Consider the following 20,526-nt stretch of genomic DNA (forward strand, 5'->3'; position numbering starts at 1 on the left):
TAGTTTTCTATTTGAATATACTTAAAAAAAAAAATTGTTCCTGTATGCAAAGCTGAATTTTCAGCATCATTAATCCAGCCTTCAGTAACATCCAGTCGATCACATGATCATTTAGAAATCGTTCTAATATTCTGATTTATTATGAGTGTTGGAAACAGTTATGCAGTCTAATATATTTGATGAATAAAAGGTTAAAAGAACTGCATTTATTCAAAATAAAAAAAAATTCTAATAATATATATTCTAATAATATATTTTCTTTACTATCACTTTTTATCAATTTAACACATCCTCGCTGAATAAAAGTATTGATTTTGTTTAAAAAAATAGAAAGAAAAAAAATTACTGACCCCAAATTACTGACCAGTAGTGTATATTGTTATTACAAAACATTTATATTTTAAAAACATAGCATTTTTTTTTTTACTTTTTACTCATCAAAGTATCCTAAAAAAGTATCACATGTTATGAAAAAATGTTAATCAGCAGAACTGTTTCCAACTTTGATAATGAATCATCATATTAGAATGATTTCTAAAGGATCATGTGATAATGATCCTAAAAATTCAGCTTTGCATCACAGAAATAAATTATAATTTAAAGTATGATACATTTAAAAACATCTATTTTAAATTGTAATAATATTTCACAATATTACAGTTTTTTCCCTATTTTTGATCAAATAAATGCAGGCTTGATGAGCAGAAGAAACTTCTTTCAAAAACTTTTCGTCTGTACTGTACATATACATATATATATATATATATATATATATATATATATATATATATATATATATATATATATATATACACACATATATATATATATATATATATATATATATATATATATATATATATATAACATATATTTGACATATATAAAATCTTTTCATAAGTTAAAATAAATAAATAAAATCCGTCATCAGTCATCAGGTACATAAAAGGCACAGTTACACTAACGTTACATGCTGTAGAGCTGTAAAGAGTAGTATGTTAGTACACTGACTGTAGTGTATCGCAGGGTAATTCTTTACAGCCATCTAGTGCTTATGTACAGCAAGCGCACAAATCACCCTTCACTAATGACGTGAAACACCCCTATATGGCTGCCCTGGAACGTATCACGTGACAACCGCCGGCCAATCACACGGCGGTTCACCCTCAACACAGGCGCGAAACGAAAGCGTTGCGACGCTGCTGCGGTACCCACTGGCGGCGGTTGACGGGACGAGAAATGGACCTGCCGCAGAAGAGAAAACGAATAAGCCACGAATTAACCACCTCACAGCCCTCCAGCCGCGAAGCTGCACCGTCCAGCAGCACAAATGGCCAAGCAGGAGGTTTCGTGGAGGGCTCTATCCTCCGCATCACCATGCGCAACTTCCTGTGAGTAACTCACTCTTTAACGTTACACAAATATCTCTCTTTCACTTCCATAACAGGTGTTTGCACTTTAATGTCGGGTGTTTTTATGTTAAATCGTGATGGATTGTATATGTGAAACTAGTCCTCTGTGTTTGTAGCACCTACGATCACTCGGAAGTGTTCCCGGGACCCAAACTAAACATGATCGTCGGAGCCAACGGCACGGGGAAGTCCAGTATAGTGTGTGCCATCTGCCTGGGCCTGGCCGGTAAAACATCTGTCCTGGGCCGAGGAGACAAGGTGAGTCACCCACCTGAGCCCCGAGAGAGCCTAGTGTTAGCTTACACCTATTACACTGTAGACTGAGTGTCATCAACATCTCCAGCCATTTCTAGACACTGTACCAAAGTGCACAAACACATGGGTAGTTCTCTTAAATCTGTGTTAATGCAGTTTTTGCATTTGCAGGGGCTTTGGAGGCAGTTGTGCCGAGATTATTTGGTTGCCTTTAGTTAGCATGCAAACAAAGTGTACAAACTGGAAAGTCCGGTAACTTTCACAGACAAGCAGGGACACTAGAACAGATTTCTTTATAGAGAAAACCCCACATGAATTGTGTCTGATACATACAGAGAAGTTTATCCACCCTGAAAATAGTTATAGGAGACACTGAATGATTTAAGAGTTAAATATACCTTAAATAATGTGCATTTATGGAATTGGTGCTTGAATCAGCACAACATATATAACACTGAAGATATCATTTTTTGTCTTTTTCAATACTTTTTTTTTTTAGCATTTACAGACAGGAAACTTAATCACGAAAATACTGTGGTTATTATCTTAAAGGTTAAATGATAATGATATTTTTTTTTCTCGAACTAAAAATAAAATATAAGAGGGCTTGAACTTATTTTATTTCAGCCAATTGCCAAGGCAACTTTCTAAAATAACTTAAGCCAAACTGAATTAATAAAAACTGAATAGACGTGTTTACAAAAAAAATACAATGCAAAAGATGAATTCAAGTTGTACGAGTAGACCAGTCATACTTAAACCAGATTTATTGATGACAATAAATAAAGCAGATGTCGTTCTGTTTCTAGGTTGGTCTGTATGTGAAGCGAGGATGCAGTAAGGGTTCAGTTGAAATTGAGCTGTAAGTGTATATTTATACATATTATGATGCATGTCCATTATTTCTAAAAGTCCCTGGAGAGACATCGAGTTGCTCGGTTCCTCTCGGCTTTCTTTGTGTCCAGATACAGAGCGAGTGGAAACTTGGTAATCACCAGAGAGATCCAGGTGGAGAACAACCAGTCGACGTGGATGCTCAACAGAAAACACTCCAGTCAGAAAGCTGTGGAGGAGGCTGTGAAAGAGCTGCACATTCAGGTCGGGAACCTGTGTCAGTTCCTACCGCAGGTGAGCGCTGTTATTAACACCTCTGCACACTACAGACCGTCAGACACATCTGTGAAGTTTGGAAGAGCTGCACAAGAGAACCGTTTGTCTTTTGTTTGGTGTTGCAGGAGAAGGTTGGTGAGTTTGCTAAGATGAGTAAGATCGAACTTCTCGAAGCCACTGAGAAATCGGTCGGCCCGCCAGAAATGTACGAGTTTCACTGCGAACTCAAGACGTTTCGCAGCAAAGAGAGGGAACTGGAGGTGAATGTTTTTCTTGTTTTGAAATGCATCTTAAGGCTGTGTTAGGTCTTTGATTTCACTGGTGTTTTTGACAGAATGTGTGTAAGGAGAAAGCCACCTTCCTAGAGAAGGCCAGACAGAGGAACGAGAGGAACAAACTGGATGTAGAGCGCTACTACATGAAGAAGAGACACTTGGACAGGATCCAGATGCTAGAGAAGAAGAAACCCTGGGTGGTGAGTGCTGATCTTACTAGATTAAACTTTCCCAAAACCCATTTGTTGCAAGCTTTCTGAGAGGACATACTCTTCATTAAAAGGTGACCACCATTGATGCATCATACAAACAGCTGAATATTACTGGCATTGTCAACAGACACTTTCAGTTATGAAATAAAGACATCGGTGACAAATAACTGCAACACCTTAGAAAAATAAATGTTTATAGTAGTTGATATTAGGGATGGGTCACGATTTTCGAATAGTCGATTTAATGACTGAATATCGATTAGGCTGTGGCATTATTTTCTAAGGATGTGAACTGTGCCCGAGCGCGTCTGACCCCCAAAGCCCGGTTCGGTTGACTGTGATCGCTCTGTGCGATGCTCGGACATGGTTGGTTGGAAGGAGTGGGCCAGAGGAGGTTCAGTTAAGGGTGTGGTACGCAATGTGAGCGCTAACCACACTGGTGCAGGGAACTACTGACACGCAGCATGATTACGTGAACATTTCTGAGCAGTTAACACAATTGAAACATAAAACAATATATTGTGAGAGGGTCTTCTGTGTCACCGCCTCCCAAACGACTCAAAATAATGAACCACAAAGTTAACAGAACGATGCACTCCACTGTGTTGAGCGAGAAACTTCCTGTTTCCCACGTGATTACGAGCTAGCTGCATTAAAATGTGTTATTTGTTGAAAGAATAAAATGTAATATTCCACTGATTGATAACATAAACATTTACCAGCCATATATAAAAAATATTTTTTGAATCGGTTATGTTTATTTTTCTGAAGTAAATAACATTATGTGACTATTTACAAGCTTTTAATTATGAAATAATATGTAACATTTTAATCGCAATAAGCTTTGGGCTTTGTTACTTTTTATTATAACACAAAGCCTCTGCTTCTGTAAATTTTAAAATAAAATACAAACAATAAATGTTTTTTACGTTCTTTAATCTGTAGTGAGATATTCGCCTCCTTTCATGGGGCATGTGAATCAATTATATTTTCCTGTTTAATATTTACAGCACGAAAATAATAAAAAAAAATATTTGAGTGGATGTTGAAAAAAAACAGAACAATTGAATACAAACAAGTGTCTCGTGAAATAAATCAATTTGAGATATAAAAAATCGTCAGTAAGCCTATTGCTGTTTTCAGTATTAAAGGTGAAGGATGACAGGTGCCACATACGCTTTTTTATTTTTTTTTATGGTGGAAGTATACAGGTGTGTAATATTCACTTTTACTTCATGCAGTGTAACATGATTTTATTATCGTAATTTTGACTTTATTCCTAAAATATCATGACGCTAATCTTATTATTTTATTTTTTATTTGAGAAGGATAAACTGATCAAAAATGCTCAACTCACTGTCTTGTGCTGGCTGCTTTGTAGGCTTTTTAAAAAACAAACAAGCTTGAATTTAACAAACATAAAATGTTCCAATCATATATCTGAATTAAATTAATAAAGAACTGAAATGAAATATGACCACTTTGCCATTAAAAACCAAAACTAAACTATTATAATGGCTGCAACAGCAGAAAGGGTGTTCTCTGCGGCCGTAATTGTGAACAGATTGCGCTCCCCTCTTCTTCCCAAAGCATGTGCACATGATCATTTTTGTGAATAAAAATATGAAATAGGTTATTGTTATAAATGCAGATGTTAAATAATTTAAGTGCCATCATTCAGACGGTTCACATATGTTTTAGCGCATACTTTGTTTTAAGAATGATATTCTGTTTTAGCGTTTTATGTGTTTTAAGCCTAATATTCATGGCTGAATTAATCTGTTCTAATCTTGCGAGCAGTTGATAATTGATGACTGTTGTTAAAGTGCTGTCATTCAGTTATGTTATATTAATATGTTTCAGCAATCGTACAAACATCAATTGGCTTGGTTTAGGATAGACCTTTCTCTAATATATTAAACCGTTTGTTATCATACAGATTGAAAGCCTGACTAGTGTCTCTCCCTCTCTCTCTATTTATGTGTGTTTATGTGAGTGCATGTGATTTTCGACTACTAATCGAATACTAATCGAATAATACCCAGCAATTATCTTAAAATGCACATCCCTAGTTGATATGTTTCCATCCAAAGTTGTGAATTTAACTTAAATGAAAAATAGGAATATCAAGTCAAATCAATTTTTATTTGTATTGTTCTTCCTACAATAGAGATTGTTTAAATTCAAACATGAAAGTAACCTTATCAATGATGCAGACTTTAAAAATGAGGCAATAAAGCAGTTCTAGCGAGACAATAGTGTCTTTACAGTCGGTTCAGCGTTGGCTCAGTTCAATTACTGTAGTTCAGTCATTATAAAACCCTTATCAATATGGCTAAAAACATTTGTAAATAAAACTTACTCTGTTCAATGTATTCAAGTCAACAAATCGTGAAATTATCAATAAAATCGTTAAAGTATCAGTAATGGAAATCTAAGTTGCTACAAACAAGGAAGGCCACAGTGTTTTTTCCATATGTTAATAAATTATTTGTCCCTCAGGGCATTCACATGAAATGCAAAAAAAATGTTGTCATGTTATCCTGTGTTCAGAAGCCTGATGTTTGTAAATGCATTCAAAGTTCATCTGCAGATAAGACTTGATAAAAATTATTTTTTTTATATGCATTTTAAGATTTTATGTGCATATCGGATGGATTTCAAGACTTCATTTTCTGTTTCCTGTTTTAGGAGTATGAAACGGCACGTAAAGAGCTTGAGGGGGTGAAGAAGGAGAGAGAGGAAATGAAGAAGAAGCTGAAGTCGTTAAAAGAAGCTCAGGAGCCTCTGATGAGGAAGATCCGCTCGGTGGAGAGTCAGCTGCAGCCCATCGAGCAGCAGATGAAGGAGCTGGTCAGCACAAATCACAAATCTATTTTATATTTCCTTTATTATATAAAAATAATGCTACTGCTCCCTCCTCCCATTTCTCAGACTGCTGGTATCAGAGATGCAACGCAGAAATGCAAGCAGAAACATGATCAGCTTGAATATAGGAATAAAGAGGTTTGTTCTGAAAGACTACCAACAAAACATAAAGTGTTAAGGACTGTATTGAAACACCAGCTGATTAGTCTGCTTCTGTCAAACGCTAGGTTGATGACATCAGACAGGACCTGAGTCTGAAGCAGACCGAGGAGGCGGACCGACAGAAGCGGATCGGACACACGCAGCTCATGATCAAAGACCTGCAGAAGGAGCTACAGAACATGGGCAGCATGGAGGACGTCACGCCTCAGATCGAGGCTGTCAATGCAGAGCTGAGGAAAATCCAGGAAGAGAAAGCCAAACTGGAGGGCGAGATGTCAGACCTGCGCAGAGATAAAGACGAAGCCTTTGGAGAATTAAACCGTAATGTTTCAGATTAATTTAGTAGCAGAAAAAACACACGCATGTTGTATAAGTCACCCTGTTTTAGATCATTATATTGATACGTTCATTATACGGATAATTCACCATACTATAAGTTCATAAAAGTAAAAAAAACATAAATGCGACCTCACATTGCGTCAATCACATTTACACACTGCCTCCGAAACTTTCGTCCTTCAAAACATATTTCAGATCAGGTTCGATTTTCTGTATTTTTGCATCCGTTACAAGGATTAAAAAAAAAAAAAGGAAGAATATGAAAAAAACTGGTGTGCTATGTCCTTAAAGGGATAGTACAAACAATAAAGAAAATTCTGTCATTACTCACCCTCAAGTCGTTCCACACCTGTAAGACCCTCATTCATCATCAAAACACAAAGAAAGATATTTTTGAGGCATTCTTACAGATTTCTTACCCTCCCATAGACAGCAAGGGTCCTTACACAATCAATGCACAGAAACATAGCAAGGCGAATAAAAAAAAACGACTTTATTAAACAATTTGTCTCCTCCGCGTCACCCTGGGGCCATTTTGGAGAGTATGCACTGAACTCAAACAGTGTATGTTGTTCTGTGTCAGCTGCGACACAAGGATATGTTTTCAACATTGTTTGTGCTTTGATTTGAACGAAAACTATGTAATTACTGAATGTTTGGGTGAACTAACCCTTGCACTCATGTTTAGTTTGTTGGATGTTCTTCTGAAGGTTTGCAGAATCGTCAGAAGAGTCTGGACAACATGATGAACGTGAAAGAGGAAAAACTGCGCACCCGATTTCGTGACACTTACACTGCCCTCAAGTGGCTGAGGGATAACCGTGGTCGTTTTGAAGGCAACGTCTATGAGCCCATGATGCTGGTGGTGAGAGCACAGCTGCTAATTCAGGTGCTGTTTCTTGGAGATGGGGTTTCTAAGCAGATTGATTTGATCTTCTCTCTCTTTTTTTTTTTTGCCAGATAAATGTCCGTGATTCTCGGCACGCAAAATACATTGAGAGTCACATTCCTCTCAATGATTTGAGAGCCTTCGTCTTTCAGAAACAGGAGGACATGGAGAAGTTCATGACGGAGGTGAGAAGCTCAGTGTAGAAGCTGGCACAATTCATTAAAAAAATCATTTAAAGGTGACCTGCTAGGCAAAAATCACTTTTATGAAGTGTTTGAACACAGTTGTGTGGCCGCAGTGTGTGAAAACAACCAACCAACTATTGTAAAAAATCCCAATCCCAATAAATCATAAACAGTCTCTCTGAACACACAAGTCCAGGTTTCTTCCTATGATGACGAATGTGGTAGTTAAAAATTGCATATGAAAGCAATGTGAAGTCGACTAGAGTTTGTCCAGCTCATGCTCACAAGTGGGACTTATAAAGTTTGTGAAAACATAAACAGTCACGTATTATGCACAGTAGTCAGATGACTTGCTTATATATTCCGGTTCAAACATATAAGGTTGAACACCAATACTGAGAGTTTCTGATATTTTCAGTGCGTAAGATTTCCCTGTTTTGTTGTTGCCTGCTCTTTGAAGCTCCGCCTTCTTCTGGAAGGGGACTGGAAGCACCAGCTCATTTGCATTTAAAGGGACAAGCACAAAAACGGCACATTTTGTTTCATACCATAAAAGTGTAAATTTGGACATTATATAATTTTTAGGGCTGTCAAAAATAGCGCGTTAACGGCGTTAATTAGTTGTTTGTCGTTAATTATGTCAAATTTTTTACCGCATTTCACGCATGCGCAGTGTGACAAATTATTCAGGTTAGGAAAGTCTCGTCGATCTCTGAATTCTCAAGATAGTAAAAAACAGCGGCGAGCGCCGCGACGAAAACACCGAAGAAGCTTAAGGTTTTACCCCAGTTACTCTCAAATACATTCATGCCAAGCTCGATAAACAGAGACGACTTTGGTAGTTGATACACTGGAGCTTCTTCTTCCTGTTATAGCAGTGATCCTCAGATCTGGCTCGCGAGTTTCCTGCAGAGTTTAGCGCAGACTCCAATTTAAACACACCTGTCTGTGATTTACTAATGATCCTAAAGACACTGATTAGCAAACTCATGCGTGTTTGATTAGGGTTAGAGCTAAACTTCGCAGGAAAGTGGATCTCGCGAGCCAGATTTGAGGATCACTGTGTTATAGCGTCCTGTGTTTCACACTGCGCATGCGCAGAACGCCTACATGCAATGCAGCGAAAATTACAGCTGTTTGGGAAAGCATATGCATTTTTACTTGGTTTTACTGGCACTTGAAGCCTTCAGAACGTGAAAATATCGATCCTAAAGTATTGTGGCAGAGCAAATGAACACCTCCCAAAAACAAGAGTGCCCAGAGTACAGAGGGTTCATGTTTGTGTTTCTGAGTTCATTCTTTCGAGTTTCTCTATGCATAATTTCATAGATATGTGGCTATATTTAACCACTGGTTCACCTAAAACTCTTACACTATCTGTAGTTAAATGGCATGGTTTGATATAATGCTCAGGTAAATTTGATCTAAGTAAATGTTAAACTTTTGAAATTCAGAAAAAAAGAACCACATGATGAAACAATACATGAAAATTATGTATCTGTGTCCTGTTATTTATCTTTTGGTATGCATTTCAGAAAAAAAATGGTTAGGATTCAGGTGTAGTTGCAAATAGTGATTAATCATGATTAATCCACTGAAAATTCTGATTAATTTGATTAAAAATTTTAATCATTTGACAGCCCTAATCATTTTATATGAACAATTAAACAATTTTCTATTAATTTGATATAAGATTGGTAAAATTCTTAAAAAATGGCATAACTTTTTATGATGTTTATATTTATTGTGTTATTTTCTAATAATTAAAATTAAATGATATATAATAGAATAATAAGCATTTATAATAGAGGGTAAGTAATGTAAAATCAGTACAATGTGAAATGTTTTTGACACACAGGTGCGAGACACACAGAGGCTGCGAGTTAACACCGTCATTGCTCCAGAGGAGTCCTGCTCTAGACGACCACCTTCACGACCACTCGAGACCCTGAAGTAACACCCTCTACTTGACCACTACCAAGACATCTTATTCAGTACATTTATTAAATCGTTTTTGTTTCTTTTTGTCAGGCCTTATGGCTTCTTCTCATATTTGCGTGAGCTGTTCGATGCTCCTGAGGAGGTCATGAGTTACTTATGCTATCAATACAAAGTCAATGATGTGCCTGTAGGCACCGAGAAGACCAAGAGCATGATCGAGATGGTAGGTCCTCCATCATTCAGCTGGGACGTTGCCCGAAATAGGAATAGACATCATGTAGCAGATTTTGAATCTAGTTTTGTGCACATGAATGTAGTCTGTGACCTTGCTGCTCATTATCAACTTCAGTAGCCTACTATTGTAACAGTTTGAGCATGAAGGTCATGGGTAGATCACATGCATTAAAAAAGGGGGTTTACCTTGAATGCAATGTAAAATCCACTTACGTTACAATGTACAATTTAAACAAATGATTCAAATCAGTAATTTTGTGATCAGATGATATTGCAAATCAGATCTTTGTGATGCAGAAAACACAGAGAATCAGTTAATCCAGCCATAAAAATTAAGGAAAGCTGTAAAATGAATCAAATCGTGATATGTACTATAGTGTCTGTGAATATAAAAGCAAAAAAAACGCTGCTGTTTAGATATGAATTCAGCATGTTCTGAATGCCTCTGTCTTCAGTATTTGAGGTCATGTACTTCACATGAACTTCATCTCCAGAGCAGGCGATGCAGCCACTTCAACACCATCATTTATAGTAATACATTTGTATTAAATCACAGAATTTCTGAAAAAAATAAAACCCATTTTATAGGGCTTTGTTATTTGTAAAATTGTATGAATTCGATTGATTGGACATGCATGTTATTATTCAAATTTAATTATTCCGTTAAAATGGAAAACATGGAAGATAGAAAAAATAATGCTGAATTTTGAAAAAATAAAGCTGATTTCATAGGGCCTTACAATCTTGAAACTCATGTTTTTCTGTGGCAGGTGATCAGAGAGCTTCAGATGAGGATGATCTACACCGCGGAGGAGAAGTACACAGTGAAGAAATCCAACTACTCTAGTAACGTGGTCTCCAGTAACTCGGCCCTGCGACCCTCACAGTTCCTCACTATGACCGTAGATGCAGATGAGAGACGCCAGCTGGAAGAGCAGCTGAGGGTGAGAGACGCCCATCAACACACACCGTCAACACTGCTATAGGGTTTAAATGTTGCAGCATGTTGGTATATAATAATTTATTTGATTTAGTAGATGAACTGTTGGTGTTTAAAGGGGTCATAGTGTTACATGCTCTTGATGAATAAAGAAGATATTCAGTTGCAAATACTAAAGCCTCAAATCCAAAAAGAGATATTCTTTATAAAGGTTAAGACTCGTCCAAACCCCCCTGAAACGGCTTGTTCTAACACGCCCCCACATATCTATGTCACTATGTGGGAAGATTTGCATAACACCGCCCAGATGTTCATGCAAAGAAAGAAGGCGTGTCTTTTATTCTTGTTGTAGTATTGTTGTTGCCGCCGCTGCAATGTAGTATAGACGCTGTGTGTTTCACCGTGAAAGCGAAACTTCTATGTTTGGCCTTCCAAAAGAGGACGATATCTGCATTTTCATGCCTGGAGCTGATCTGTGCTGTTCGCTGAGGAAATACATCAACTTCAATACATCGGCTCTGGCTCGGCCTCGGCTCTGTCTCGGCCTCGGCTCGCTCTAGGCCTCGGCTCGCTCTAGGCCTCGGCTCGCTCTAGGCCTCGGCTCAGTCTAGGCCTCGGCTCAGTCTAGGCCTCGGCTCACTCTAGGCCTCGGCTCGCTCTAGGCCTCTGCTCGCTCTAGGCCTCGGCTCACTCTAGGCCTCGGCTCGCTCTAGGCCTCGGCTCGCTCTAGGCCTCGGCTCGCTCTAGGCCTCGGCTCACTCTAGGCTTCGGCTCTGTCTCGACCTCGGCTCGCTCTAGGCCTCGGCTCGCTCTAGGCCTCGGCTCGCTCTCGGCCTCGGCTCGCTCTCGGCCTCGGCTCGCTCTAGGCCTCGGCTCGCTCTAGGCCTCGGCTCAGTCTAGGCCTCGGCTCAGTCTAGGCCTCGGCTCAGTCTAGGCCTCGGCTCAGTCTCGGCCTCGGCTCGCTCTAGGCCTCGGCTCACTCTAGGCCTCGGCTCGCTCTAGGCCTCGGCTCGCTCTAGGCCTCGGCTCGCTCTAGGCCTCGGCTCGCTCTAGGCCTCGGCTCTGTCTCGGCCTCGGCTCGCTCTAGGCCTCGGCTCGCTCTAGGCCTCGGCTCGCTCTAGGCCTCGGCTCGCTCTAGGCCTCGGCTCGCTCTAGGCCTCGGCTCTGTCTCGGCCTCGGCTCGCTCTAGGCCTCGGCTCGCTCTAGGCCTCGGCTCGCTCTAAGCCTCGGCTCTGTCTCGGCCTCGGCTCGCTCTAGGCCTCGGCTCGCTCTAGGCCTCGGCTCACTCTAGGCTTCGGCTCTGTCTCGGCCTCGGCTTGCTCTAGGCCTCGGCTCGCTCTCGGCCTCGGCTCGCTCTAGGCCTCGGCTCAGTCTAGGCCTCGGCTCACTCTAGGCCTCGGCTCACTCTAGGCCTCGGCTCACTCTAGGCCTCGGCTCTGTCTCGGCCTCGGCTCACTCTAGGCCTTGGCTCACTCTAGGCCTCGGCTCGCTCTAGGCCTCGGCTCGCTCTAGGCCTCGGCTCGCTCTAGGCATCGGCTCAGTCTAGGCATCGGCTCGCTCTAGGCCTCGGCTCTGTCTCGGCCTCGGCTCGCTCTAGGCCTCGGCTCGCTCTAGGCCTCGGCTCGCTCTAGGCCTCGGCTCTGTCTCGGCCTCGGCTCGCTCTAGGCCTCGGCTCGCTCTAGGCCTCGGCTCGCTCTAGGCCTCGGCTCTGTCTCGGCCTTGGCTCACTCTAGGCCTCGGCTCGCTCTAGGCCTCGGCTCGCTCTAAGCCTCGGCTCTGTCTCGGCCTCGGCTCGCTCTAGGCCTCGGCTCACTCTAGGCTTCGGCTCTGTCTCGGCCTCGGCTCGCTCTAGGCCTCGGCTCGCTCTCGGCCTCGGCTCGCTCTAGGCCTCGGCTCAGTCTAGGCCTCGGCTCAGTCTAGGCCTCGGCTCACTCTAGGCCTCGGCTCGCTCTAGGCATCGGCTCAGTCTAGGCCTCGGCTCAGTCTAGGCCTCGGCTCGCTCTAGGCCTCGGCTCAGTCTAGGCCTCGGCTCGCTCTAGGCCTCGGCTCTGTCTCGGCCTCGGCTCACTCTAGGCCACGGCTCACTCTAGGCCTTATTTTACATTAAACTGCATAAACACATTTCATTAAACCAAATAATGTTCTTTTTAGCAACATCATATGACCCCTTTAAATATATGAACACAAGAAACCGCTGTTAATGGATTAATGTATCGTTTCCCATTCCATGACAGTGTTAAGGTGCAATTCACCACCTGGGAGCTCGACCAGGTTCTGGCACTGGTGTAGAGGCTATTTGCGTGTCCTCTTTAGGGATGCAATGATACAATTTTTTTTTAGAACCGATCCAATACAAAAATTCTGAGTATCTGCCGATACCAATCCAATCCGATACCAGCACTGTTTTTTTTTTTTTTTTTTTTTACTTTTTTTTTTTTAAATGAATGTTGGATTTGGATCAGTCTTATCTGACTGATACCCAATCCGGCAGAAGATGCTTCCCTAGTAAGTGTAATGACCTCAGATTTGACATCTCGCTCACAGGCAGCACAGAGGCAGGTGCAGAGCATTGATCAACGGATGGCAGCCATCCGTGAGCAACAAGCTAAACTGGACCGCCGTGATAATGAGCTGCGTGCAAACAAGAAGAAACTGTCTGAGCTGAAGGGCAAGAAGAGACAACTGGAGCAGAAAATCAGCACAAAACAGGACAGGTACCTTCCTCTGAAAGCCAACTGTGTGCAGCTTTGTTGTGATTTCCAGTCCCCACCCCACACTTCTTTTATATCTTTTTCTCAATGTGCAGTTTACGGCAGATGCAGCAGAATGAGATCAACTTGCAGGCAATTGAAGAGGAGACAAACGCCAAGATCGCTGCTGTAAATAACAAGAAAGTGGCCATAATGCAGGAATATTTGGGTCACATGCAGGTGTGTTTGTGTTCTCCGAAGCTTGATTTCTACCCCTAACTTGTTCTGTATCTATCAAGGGATGTCGCAGGGATTCGTCGAATCTGTTAGACTATTGATGTTTGGTCTGTATTAACCCTTTAGGCGCCAGAGGTTTTTTCCTAAGGCGTTCGATTTTGACATCTTAATTTCAAAAGGCTATATCTTAAAATGTATAAAAGATAGAGACTTTCTGTCAATTATAGAAATATTAAGGATGACCCAATGTTTATGTAGGGATTACATTTTCCCATCTAATTTGCATATTATGACGTCATATGGGGGTGGTCATCTTGAATTATAGAATTTTCATGAAAAGTCACGTTTAAATAATAAAATGCAGCACTTCTTTCCCCCCAAAAATGTCCCTCACCTTCTGTGTGCTATATTGCACAATACTGAATACTCGGGTAAATAGTAAACAAACTGTGTAAATCATTACTAATAAATGGTAGAAACAAACCGAATGCATGTAGCACAGCTCGAACTACTGTCAGTGTCATTGCGACTCCCCACCTTGCCTCCTAACTGTCCTATGAATACTTCGACCTCGTTTAACATACCCACTGGCATTAGACAAAGTCTTCACTACAATACTGTCGCCGCGATTGCGGAGAGGTGCAGTCAGAAGACAAATATACATGTCTAGCGTGGTAAAAATCTCCCGCCTCGTCCCCGCAACAATAACACACCTGCTAATTTCGTGATGAACACTCCGACCCCTGCAAACATTGTTCACACCTCTGACATTTGGCAAAGGACCATTTACATTGGGCAAAGGATTCACCGTTTGTGCTTGGTGTAGGGCTATTCTTTCACTTTCAGTATCTTCTGAATGCAGATATTCCCCTTCAGAATCAGTGTCCGCGAATAGAAGTCCCAACACCTCATTGCGGCTTTATTTAAGCTTTATTGATGCCATTAGATAATAATAATAATAATGATAATAATAATAATCTAATGCCAATAATCACTGACGTTGACAATTTTGGTCAGATAAAATGGCTCACACTCATACTAGCTCCGCTTTTTTTTTCGCACTGATTCAATGCGCTCTAGCTCGAAGATTTTGTATAGGAGCATGACGTTTTTTTGAGTCAGAGATTAAGTATTATATGTCTGCTGTCTGGTGCAGGGGAGGTTGCATGAAATTTGACACCCTATTTGACAAAATCGGCCGTTTTATTCAGTGCCGCATCTTGTCGAGTAAACTCGACCGTGGCGCCAAGAGGGTTAAAGAAGGATTAGATTGTGCAGTAAAGTGTTAAACAATCGTCTGGCCATTATGTATTTTAACAGTTTTGTTCAATAAAACTATATGATTACCATATAATTCGGACTATAACTCGCACCTAAGTATAAGTTGCATCAGTCCAAAGATACGTCATGACAAGGAAAAAACATATACAAGTCGCACTGGACTATAAGTCGCATTTATTTAGAACCAAGAGAAAACATTACCGTCTACAGCCGTGAGAGGGCGCTCTATGTCTTCAGTGTTCAGTGTCACTACAGGAGAACTGAGCAGCATAGAGCGCCCTCTGGCGGCTGGAGACGGTAATGTTTTAACTTGGTTCATGTCAAATTAATTTTGATAAGTCGCAGCTGACTATGAGTCGCAGGACCAGCCAAACTATGAAAAAAGTGCGACTTATAGTCCGGAAAATACGGTACTTGCTTTTGATTCTTTTACTTGAACTAATTATTAATGCCTTATTGCTTTTATATATGTATTTTAAGTAATCTCAAAGGCTAATATTCACTTAAGTCTATTTTTATTACAACAACAAACATTTTTATATTTATTGGGCCCTATGAAATCAGTTTTATTTTTCTTTTATTCTACATTTGAATTTTTCTATATTCTGTTTTAATGGTTAAATAAAATTTTAATAATCAAAAGCATTTCCAATTAATTGATTTTATTTTAAAAAATGATGTATTATTATTTAAAAAAAAAAATTTTATCCGAAATAAATTCTGGTAAATAATCTTTCTGGTTATCCCTTAAAATAATGTTTTGATTTATAATTTTATTAGTAGTAGTAGTTTTATCATCACATTGAGTCATATTTTTCTGAATTCTTTCGCATTTTCTTCAAGTTAACCTGAACTTTTATGCATCTTGGAAATCATAGGGCTCTATGATTGTCTGATTACTCGATCGTCAAAGCAGTCGACAGATTACTCGATTCCCAAATGAATTTTTCGTGTCCGCTCTAATGGCCTCATACGTGTGTTGGTAGATGAAGGCCAGACTGAGTATGGAGAAGGTGTACTTGGCTCTTCAGAGCGCAGGTCTCTCCGCTGAGAAAACCAAACTGGAGACGGACTGCAGGGACAGTTCAGCTGAGCTCAAGCGAGCCGAGGTGAGACCATCCGTCACGCCGCAAATGACATTCAGTGTGTTTTATTTCCAGAATCCAACATATTTGAGTTTAATGGGATCAGTCAACAAATAAATGTAAACTTGTTTTTATAAGCCCAGTTCAGTTGTTTTTATAAAAATGATCATGTAATATTGTGTTAATGTTATTACATTTTAGTTTAAAAGTTTAGGTTAGTAACATTTATTAATACTTTTATTCAGTAAGGACCCATTAAATTGATCGAAAGACAAGACGTATAATGTTACACTAATATTTATATTTTGAATTTAGCTGTTCTTTTTTATAAAATATTAAGCACCAAAAACATTTTCAACATTGATAATAATCAGAAATGTTTCTTGAGGTTCAAAGCCGCATATTATAATGATTTCTGAAGATCAGGTGACCCTGAAAACTGGAGTAATCACAAACATCACAGGAATAAATTACATTTATAAAAATATTCTAGTAGAAAACGTTCATTTTTAAACTGTAATAATATTTTACAATATATATATTTTTTTTCTCAAGTGCCACGATGGTGAACAAAAGAGACTTGTGTTTATATAAATATTTATATAATCAACAGTATTTAAAAATCTTACCAACTCCAAACTTTTGAATGAAGAATTAATCGTCTATTTTCTCATACTCTTTATTTAAAAGTTGACGTGTTTTGTTTACATTTGTAGTAACGGTCTTATTATTCCAATTGGCAGCTTATATTTCAAGATGATATATTTCAATTTAGTTAATAAAAGCATGCTCTCACATCTCCTCTTAATGAAATATTCCTCATCCAATGATGATTCGAGCAGAGTAAGAACGTGTCTGTGTGTTCGCACAGGTGACGTACACCAAACTGGACCAGGTGAAGAACAATCTGTTGACCATGTGTAAGAACCTGATGAGGAGGGCCAGTGAGATCTGTAACATGACCCCCGGAGAGACGGCCGTCCCAGAGGAACTACACGCAGTGAGCTCCGTCTGACTCCGGCTCACACATCCTTCATTCAGCCTTGAAGACATTATTTTAAAACACGTTGTTATTGTTTCCTCTCAGGCCTTCAGCCAGCTGCCTGACACACTGGATGAGATTGATGCCATGCTGAATGAGGAGAAGACCAGAGCCGAGTGCTTCACCGGCCTCAGTGATGCTGTGAGACAAACACATCAGCTCACTTAATCAATCCTCACGTCCCTTCTTACTGAAAGCTTACATCAAGAACCGTAGCTTCATCTTTGTCCAGTGTCTGTGCTATTTTTCTTCCCCCTCCAGAAGTTATGACCACTAAAAAATTATTTGTACACTTTTAAACTAAAGCTGCTGTTATTTCATAACCCTCTTACACAAGTGCTTGTCAGTGTGGCCATCTGTTATTGTTGCATCCTCTGGTATTTTATTCTTTTTAGTTTTAGTTTACACTGTGAAACGGTGGCCCAGGCCAGTGCTGCCACCTTGAGGAAAAACTGATTAGTGCAAAACAAATTCAGTGCGAATAGAAGCCATTGGCTGCATCCGAACACTGAGAAATGCTGCCTTCGGAGGATGCTTTCCAAGGTCGTGAGGCATCAAGGCACGTCCGAATTCAATGCTAGCTTCAGTTCCTGCGTCCTGAAAGTTGCGGTCGGTGGTCAGTTTGTGTGTAAATGTATGCTTCTGGTCAACGTTTTTTCACTTTTTATGTCATTTCTAGCGAGAAATGAATATTGCAGTAATGAAATATCCACTTAGTTATCACCAAAGCTGAGTTTTCGGATGCAGCCAGTATTAGCTCCAAAGTACATTTTTAGTTAAGCGTGATAAACGGTGTGTCTCAATATCTGACCATTTTGGGATTGGAAATGGTGCAGCCTAGTGTAGTAAAACATATCAGATTTAAATGATTGACTCCTCAAGTTGCTCCAAAGCAGAGTGAGATTCTTCCTTCTGTTGCACACAAAAGAAGATATTTTGAAGAGTGTTGGTAACTAAACCGTGTACGGTAGCATCGACTGTCACAGCATTTTATTGTAATTCTATGAAAATCAATGGATACCAGTAACACTCTTTAAACACCTTGTTTTGTGCTCAACAGAAGGAACAAACGTATGAAGGTATGGTAAGTGATGTCAGAATGATCTCTTCAGGTTATTGTAAGTTGATTCAGCTGATAAAAGCTGCAGCAGTTATCATGTTATGAAAATTTGATAAAATTCCGCATTATAGAGTAAATTCCATTTTTATGACTTGATTCTACGGTTCCATTAGCTTTTTCTGCATTTTGAAAATCATGAACCATAATTAAATTTCCATTATCATCATTAACATTTATTGCCATAATGTTGGCCGCCTCAGTTCCTAGTTCTGAGAATTGACCGCTGACAAACCCCTGCACCTCAGATCACTGTCCAGTTCCTCTGTTAGCAGCAGTCACTTCCTGTCTCATGTGCTGTGGTTTTGACTGTCAGGTGGTGGAGGAATATAACCGACGTGAGCGGGAGATTCAGAACATGGAGAAGGAGCTGGACGACAAGACCAACGCTCTGACAACCTACAGACGAAACATCGCTGAGGTGCGTCTGACAAACACCAGCACCTTCATCATACAGACCGAGTAACAGACGTGTGTGTGTGTGTGTGTGTTAGGCCAAAGAGCGCTGGCTGAATCCTCTGAAGCAGCTGGTGGATCAGATCAACGAGCGCTTCAGTGATTTCTTTCGCTCCATGCAGTGCGCTGGAGAGGTGGATCTGCACTCGGAGAACGAGGTGAGGATGTGAAGCTCATGTCAGGCCGCCCCGTGATCAGTATTAGTTCATATGCAAATTTCTCCATTGATGTATGGTTTGTTTATTATGTAAATTCAATATAATACCTTTAAAGTTGTCAAAAGGAAGTTCTTAGCAATGCATATTACTAATCAAAAATGAAGTTTTGATATATTTACCGTAGGAAATTTACAAAATGTCTTCATAGCACATGATTTTTGGCATGAAAGAAAAATGTATAATTTTGACCCATAAAATGTCTTTTTCAATGGCTATTACTACAAATATACCAGTTCTACTTCAGACTGGTTTTGTGGTCCAGGGTCGCAATTAATGCTGAATTTGGGTTTGTTTTATTGGTCCTCTCATCTAAAGTATTGCAAAAGCCCCAGAAGTCAGATTGGTGTTGTGTAAATGTGTTTCAGGAGGAGTATGATAAGTACGGCATCCGGATCCGAGTCAAGTTTCGCAGCAGCACGCAGCTGCACGAGCTGACGCCTCACCATCAGAGCGGAGGAGAGCGCAGCGTGTCCACCATGCTGTACCTCATGTCCCTGCAGGAGCTCAACCGCTGCCCCTTCAGAGTGGTGGACGAGATCAACCAGGTCAACACACACACACACACACACACGCCTCAACAAATGCTTCAATTTCAGGCTTGTAATAGAACAAATAATAAAGTACATCTGTGCACCTGAATGACATATTTTCTCAATGAATTACGTCTGTGTTTGTAACTAAAACGGTTAGAAATAATGTTACATCACCAAAGACCATGCACACATGAGCTTCTTTCCTGAGGTGAAGTGTTGTTGTTCAGGGCATGGATCCTGTCAACGAGAGACGTGTGTTTGACATCGTAGTGCGGACAGCGTGTGGCGTGAACACGTCTCAGTATTTCTTCATCACACCCAAGGTAAGTTTGCTTCTGAGTGACACTGTGTGTGTGATGTGTTCGCTGATGTGCGTGTCATTGAGTGTGTGTGTGTGTGTGTGTAGCTCCTACAGAACCTGAAGTACGCGGAGCAGATGACCATCCTCTGTGTGCACAACGGTCCCTACATGCTGCCGCCGAACAAATGGAGCGAGAAAACCTTCATCAGACGTGCCAAACACAGACAAATGCCCTGAAGAACACGTTGAGCTGGAGTTGTGTCTGGATCAGCAGTTCAGATGAGGTGAAGTGCCTTCATGTCCACAATGCATCAAAACCGTTACCAGTTCGGATTAAACATTTTGTGTAATGAATAAATGCATGCAACTGTTTTTTTTTTACGTGTTAATTCTCACCTAAGGAAACATTTATTATTACTTGGGTCAAAAAATGCAAAATGAGAACAGTTTTAAATACTAATATCTAATTTTATTAATAGGTGTCTTTCAGTTTTTTTTTTTATTGAAAATAAGCTGCCATTTACGTAATTCATGCAATTCGTAACAGAGTGGGACTTTTTTTTCTTTTAACACTGTTGTATAAATACCATGTGTGGCTACTCTAAAATATAAATAATATTTTTGTTGCGATCACTTGTTTGGTTGTCAGTTTGTGTTAGTGATGAGGGTTTTTCAAAATGAAAATTGCTTCGTTTATAATAGGAGGATTGTGGCAGGTTTACAAAAACATTTCTGAATTAAAGC

The 20,526-nt window shown here is 40.2% G+C and overlaps 1 protein-coding gene across 1 annotated transcript; it reads left to right on the forward strand.

Moving 5' to 3' along the window:
- Window positions 1–1,145: 1,145 nt before the first annotated feature.
- LOC113109589 (structural maintenance of chromosomes protein 5-like) lies at window positions 1,146–20,360 on the forward strand. The gene is made up of 24 exons (XM_026273247.1): window positions 1,146–1,391; window positions 1,529–1,670; window positions 2,477–2,529; window positions 2,633–2,795; window positions 2,903–3,037; window positions 3,112–3,252; window positions 5,956–6,117; window positions 6,199–6,270; window positions 6,360–6,615; window positions 7,344–7,498; window positions 7,594–7,707; window positions 9,566–9,660; window positions 9,739–9,871; window positions 10,653–10,826; window positions 13,367–13,536; window positions 13,629–13,752; window positions 16,017–16,139; window positions 16,987–17,115; window positions 17,203–17,298; window positions 18,591–18,695; window positions 18,769–18,888; window positions 19,314–19,493; window positions 19,709–19,804; window positions 19,888–20,360. The coding sequence occupies exons 1-24, from the start codon at window positions 1,240–1,242 to the stop codon at window positions 20,017–20,019; spliced, it is 3,222 nt and encodes a 1,073-aa protein (XP_026129032.1). The 5' UTR covers window positions 1,146–1,239; the 3' UTR covers window positions 20,020–20,360.
- Window positions 20,361–20,526: the final 166 nt, after the last annotated feature.

Source organism: Carassius auratus, chromosome 10, assembly GCF_003368295.1.
Source record: "Carassius auratus strain Wakin chromosome 10, ASM336829v1, whole genome shotgun sequence".
Taxonomy (NCBI): domain Eukaryota; kingdom Metazoa; phylum Chordata; class Actinopteri; order Cypriniformes; family Cyprinidae; genus Carassius; species Carassius auratus.

Excerpts from the sequence above, each read along its gene's own strand:
- LOC113109589 (XM_026273247.1), top strand. The coding sequence starts at position 1,240 with ATGGACCTGCCGCAGAAGAGAAAACGAATAAGCCACGAATTAACCACC. Across the intron at positions 1,671-2,476 it reads TCCTGGGCCGAGGAGACAAG|GTTGGTCTGTATGTGAAGCG; the intron begins GTGAGTCACCCA and ends TTCTGTTTCTAG. Across the intron at positions 6,118-6,198 it reads AGCAGCAGATGAAGGAGCTG|ACTGCTGGTATCAGAGATGC; the intron begins GTCAGCACAAAT and ends CCCATTTCTCAG.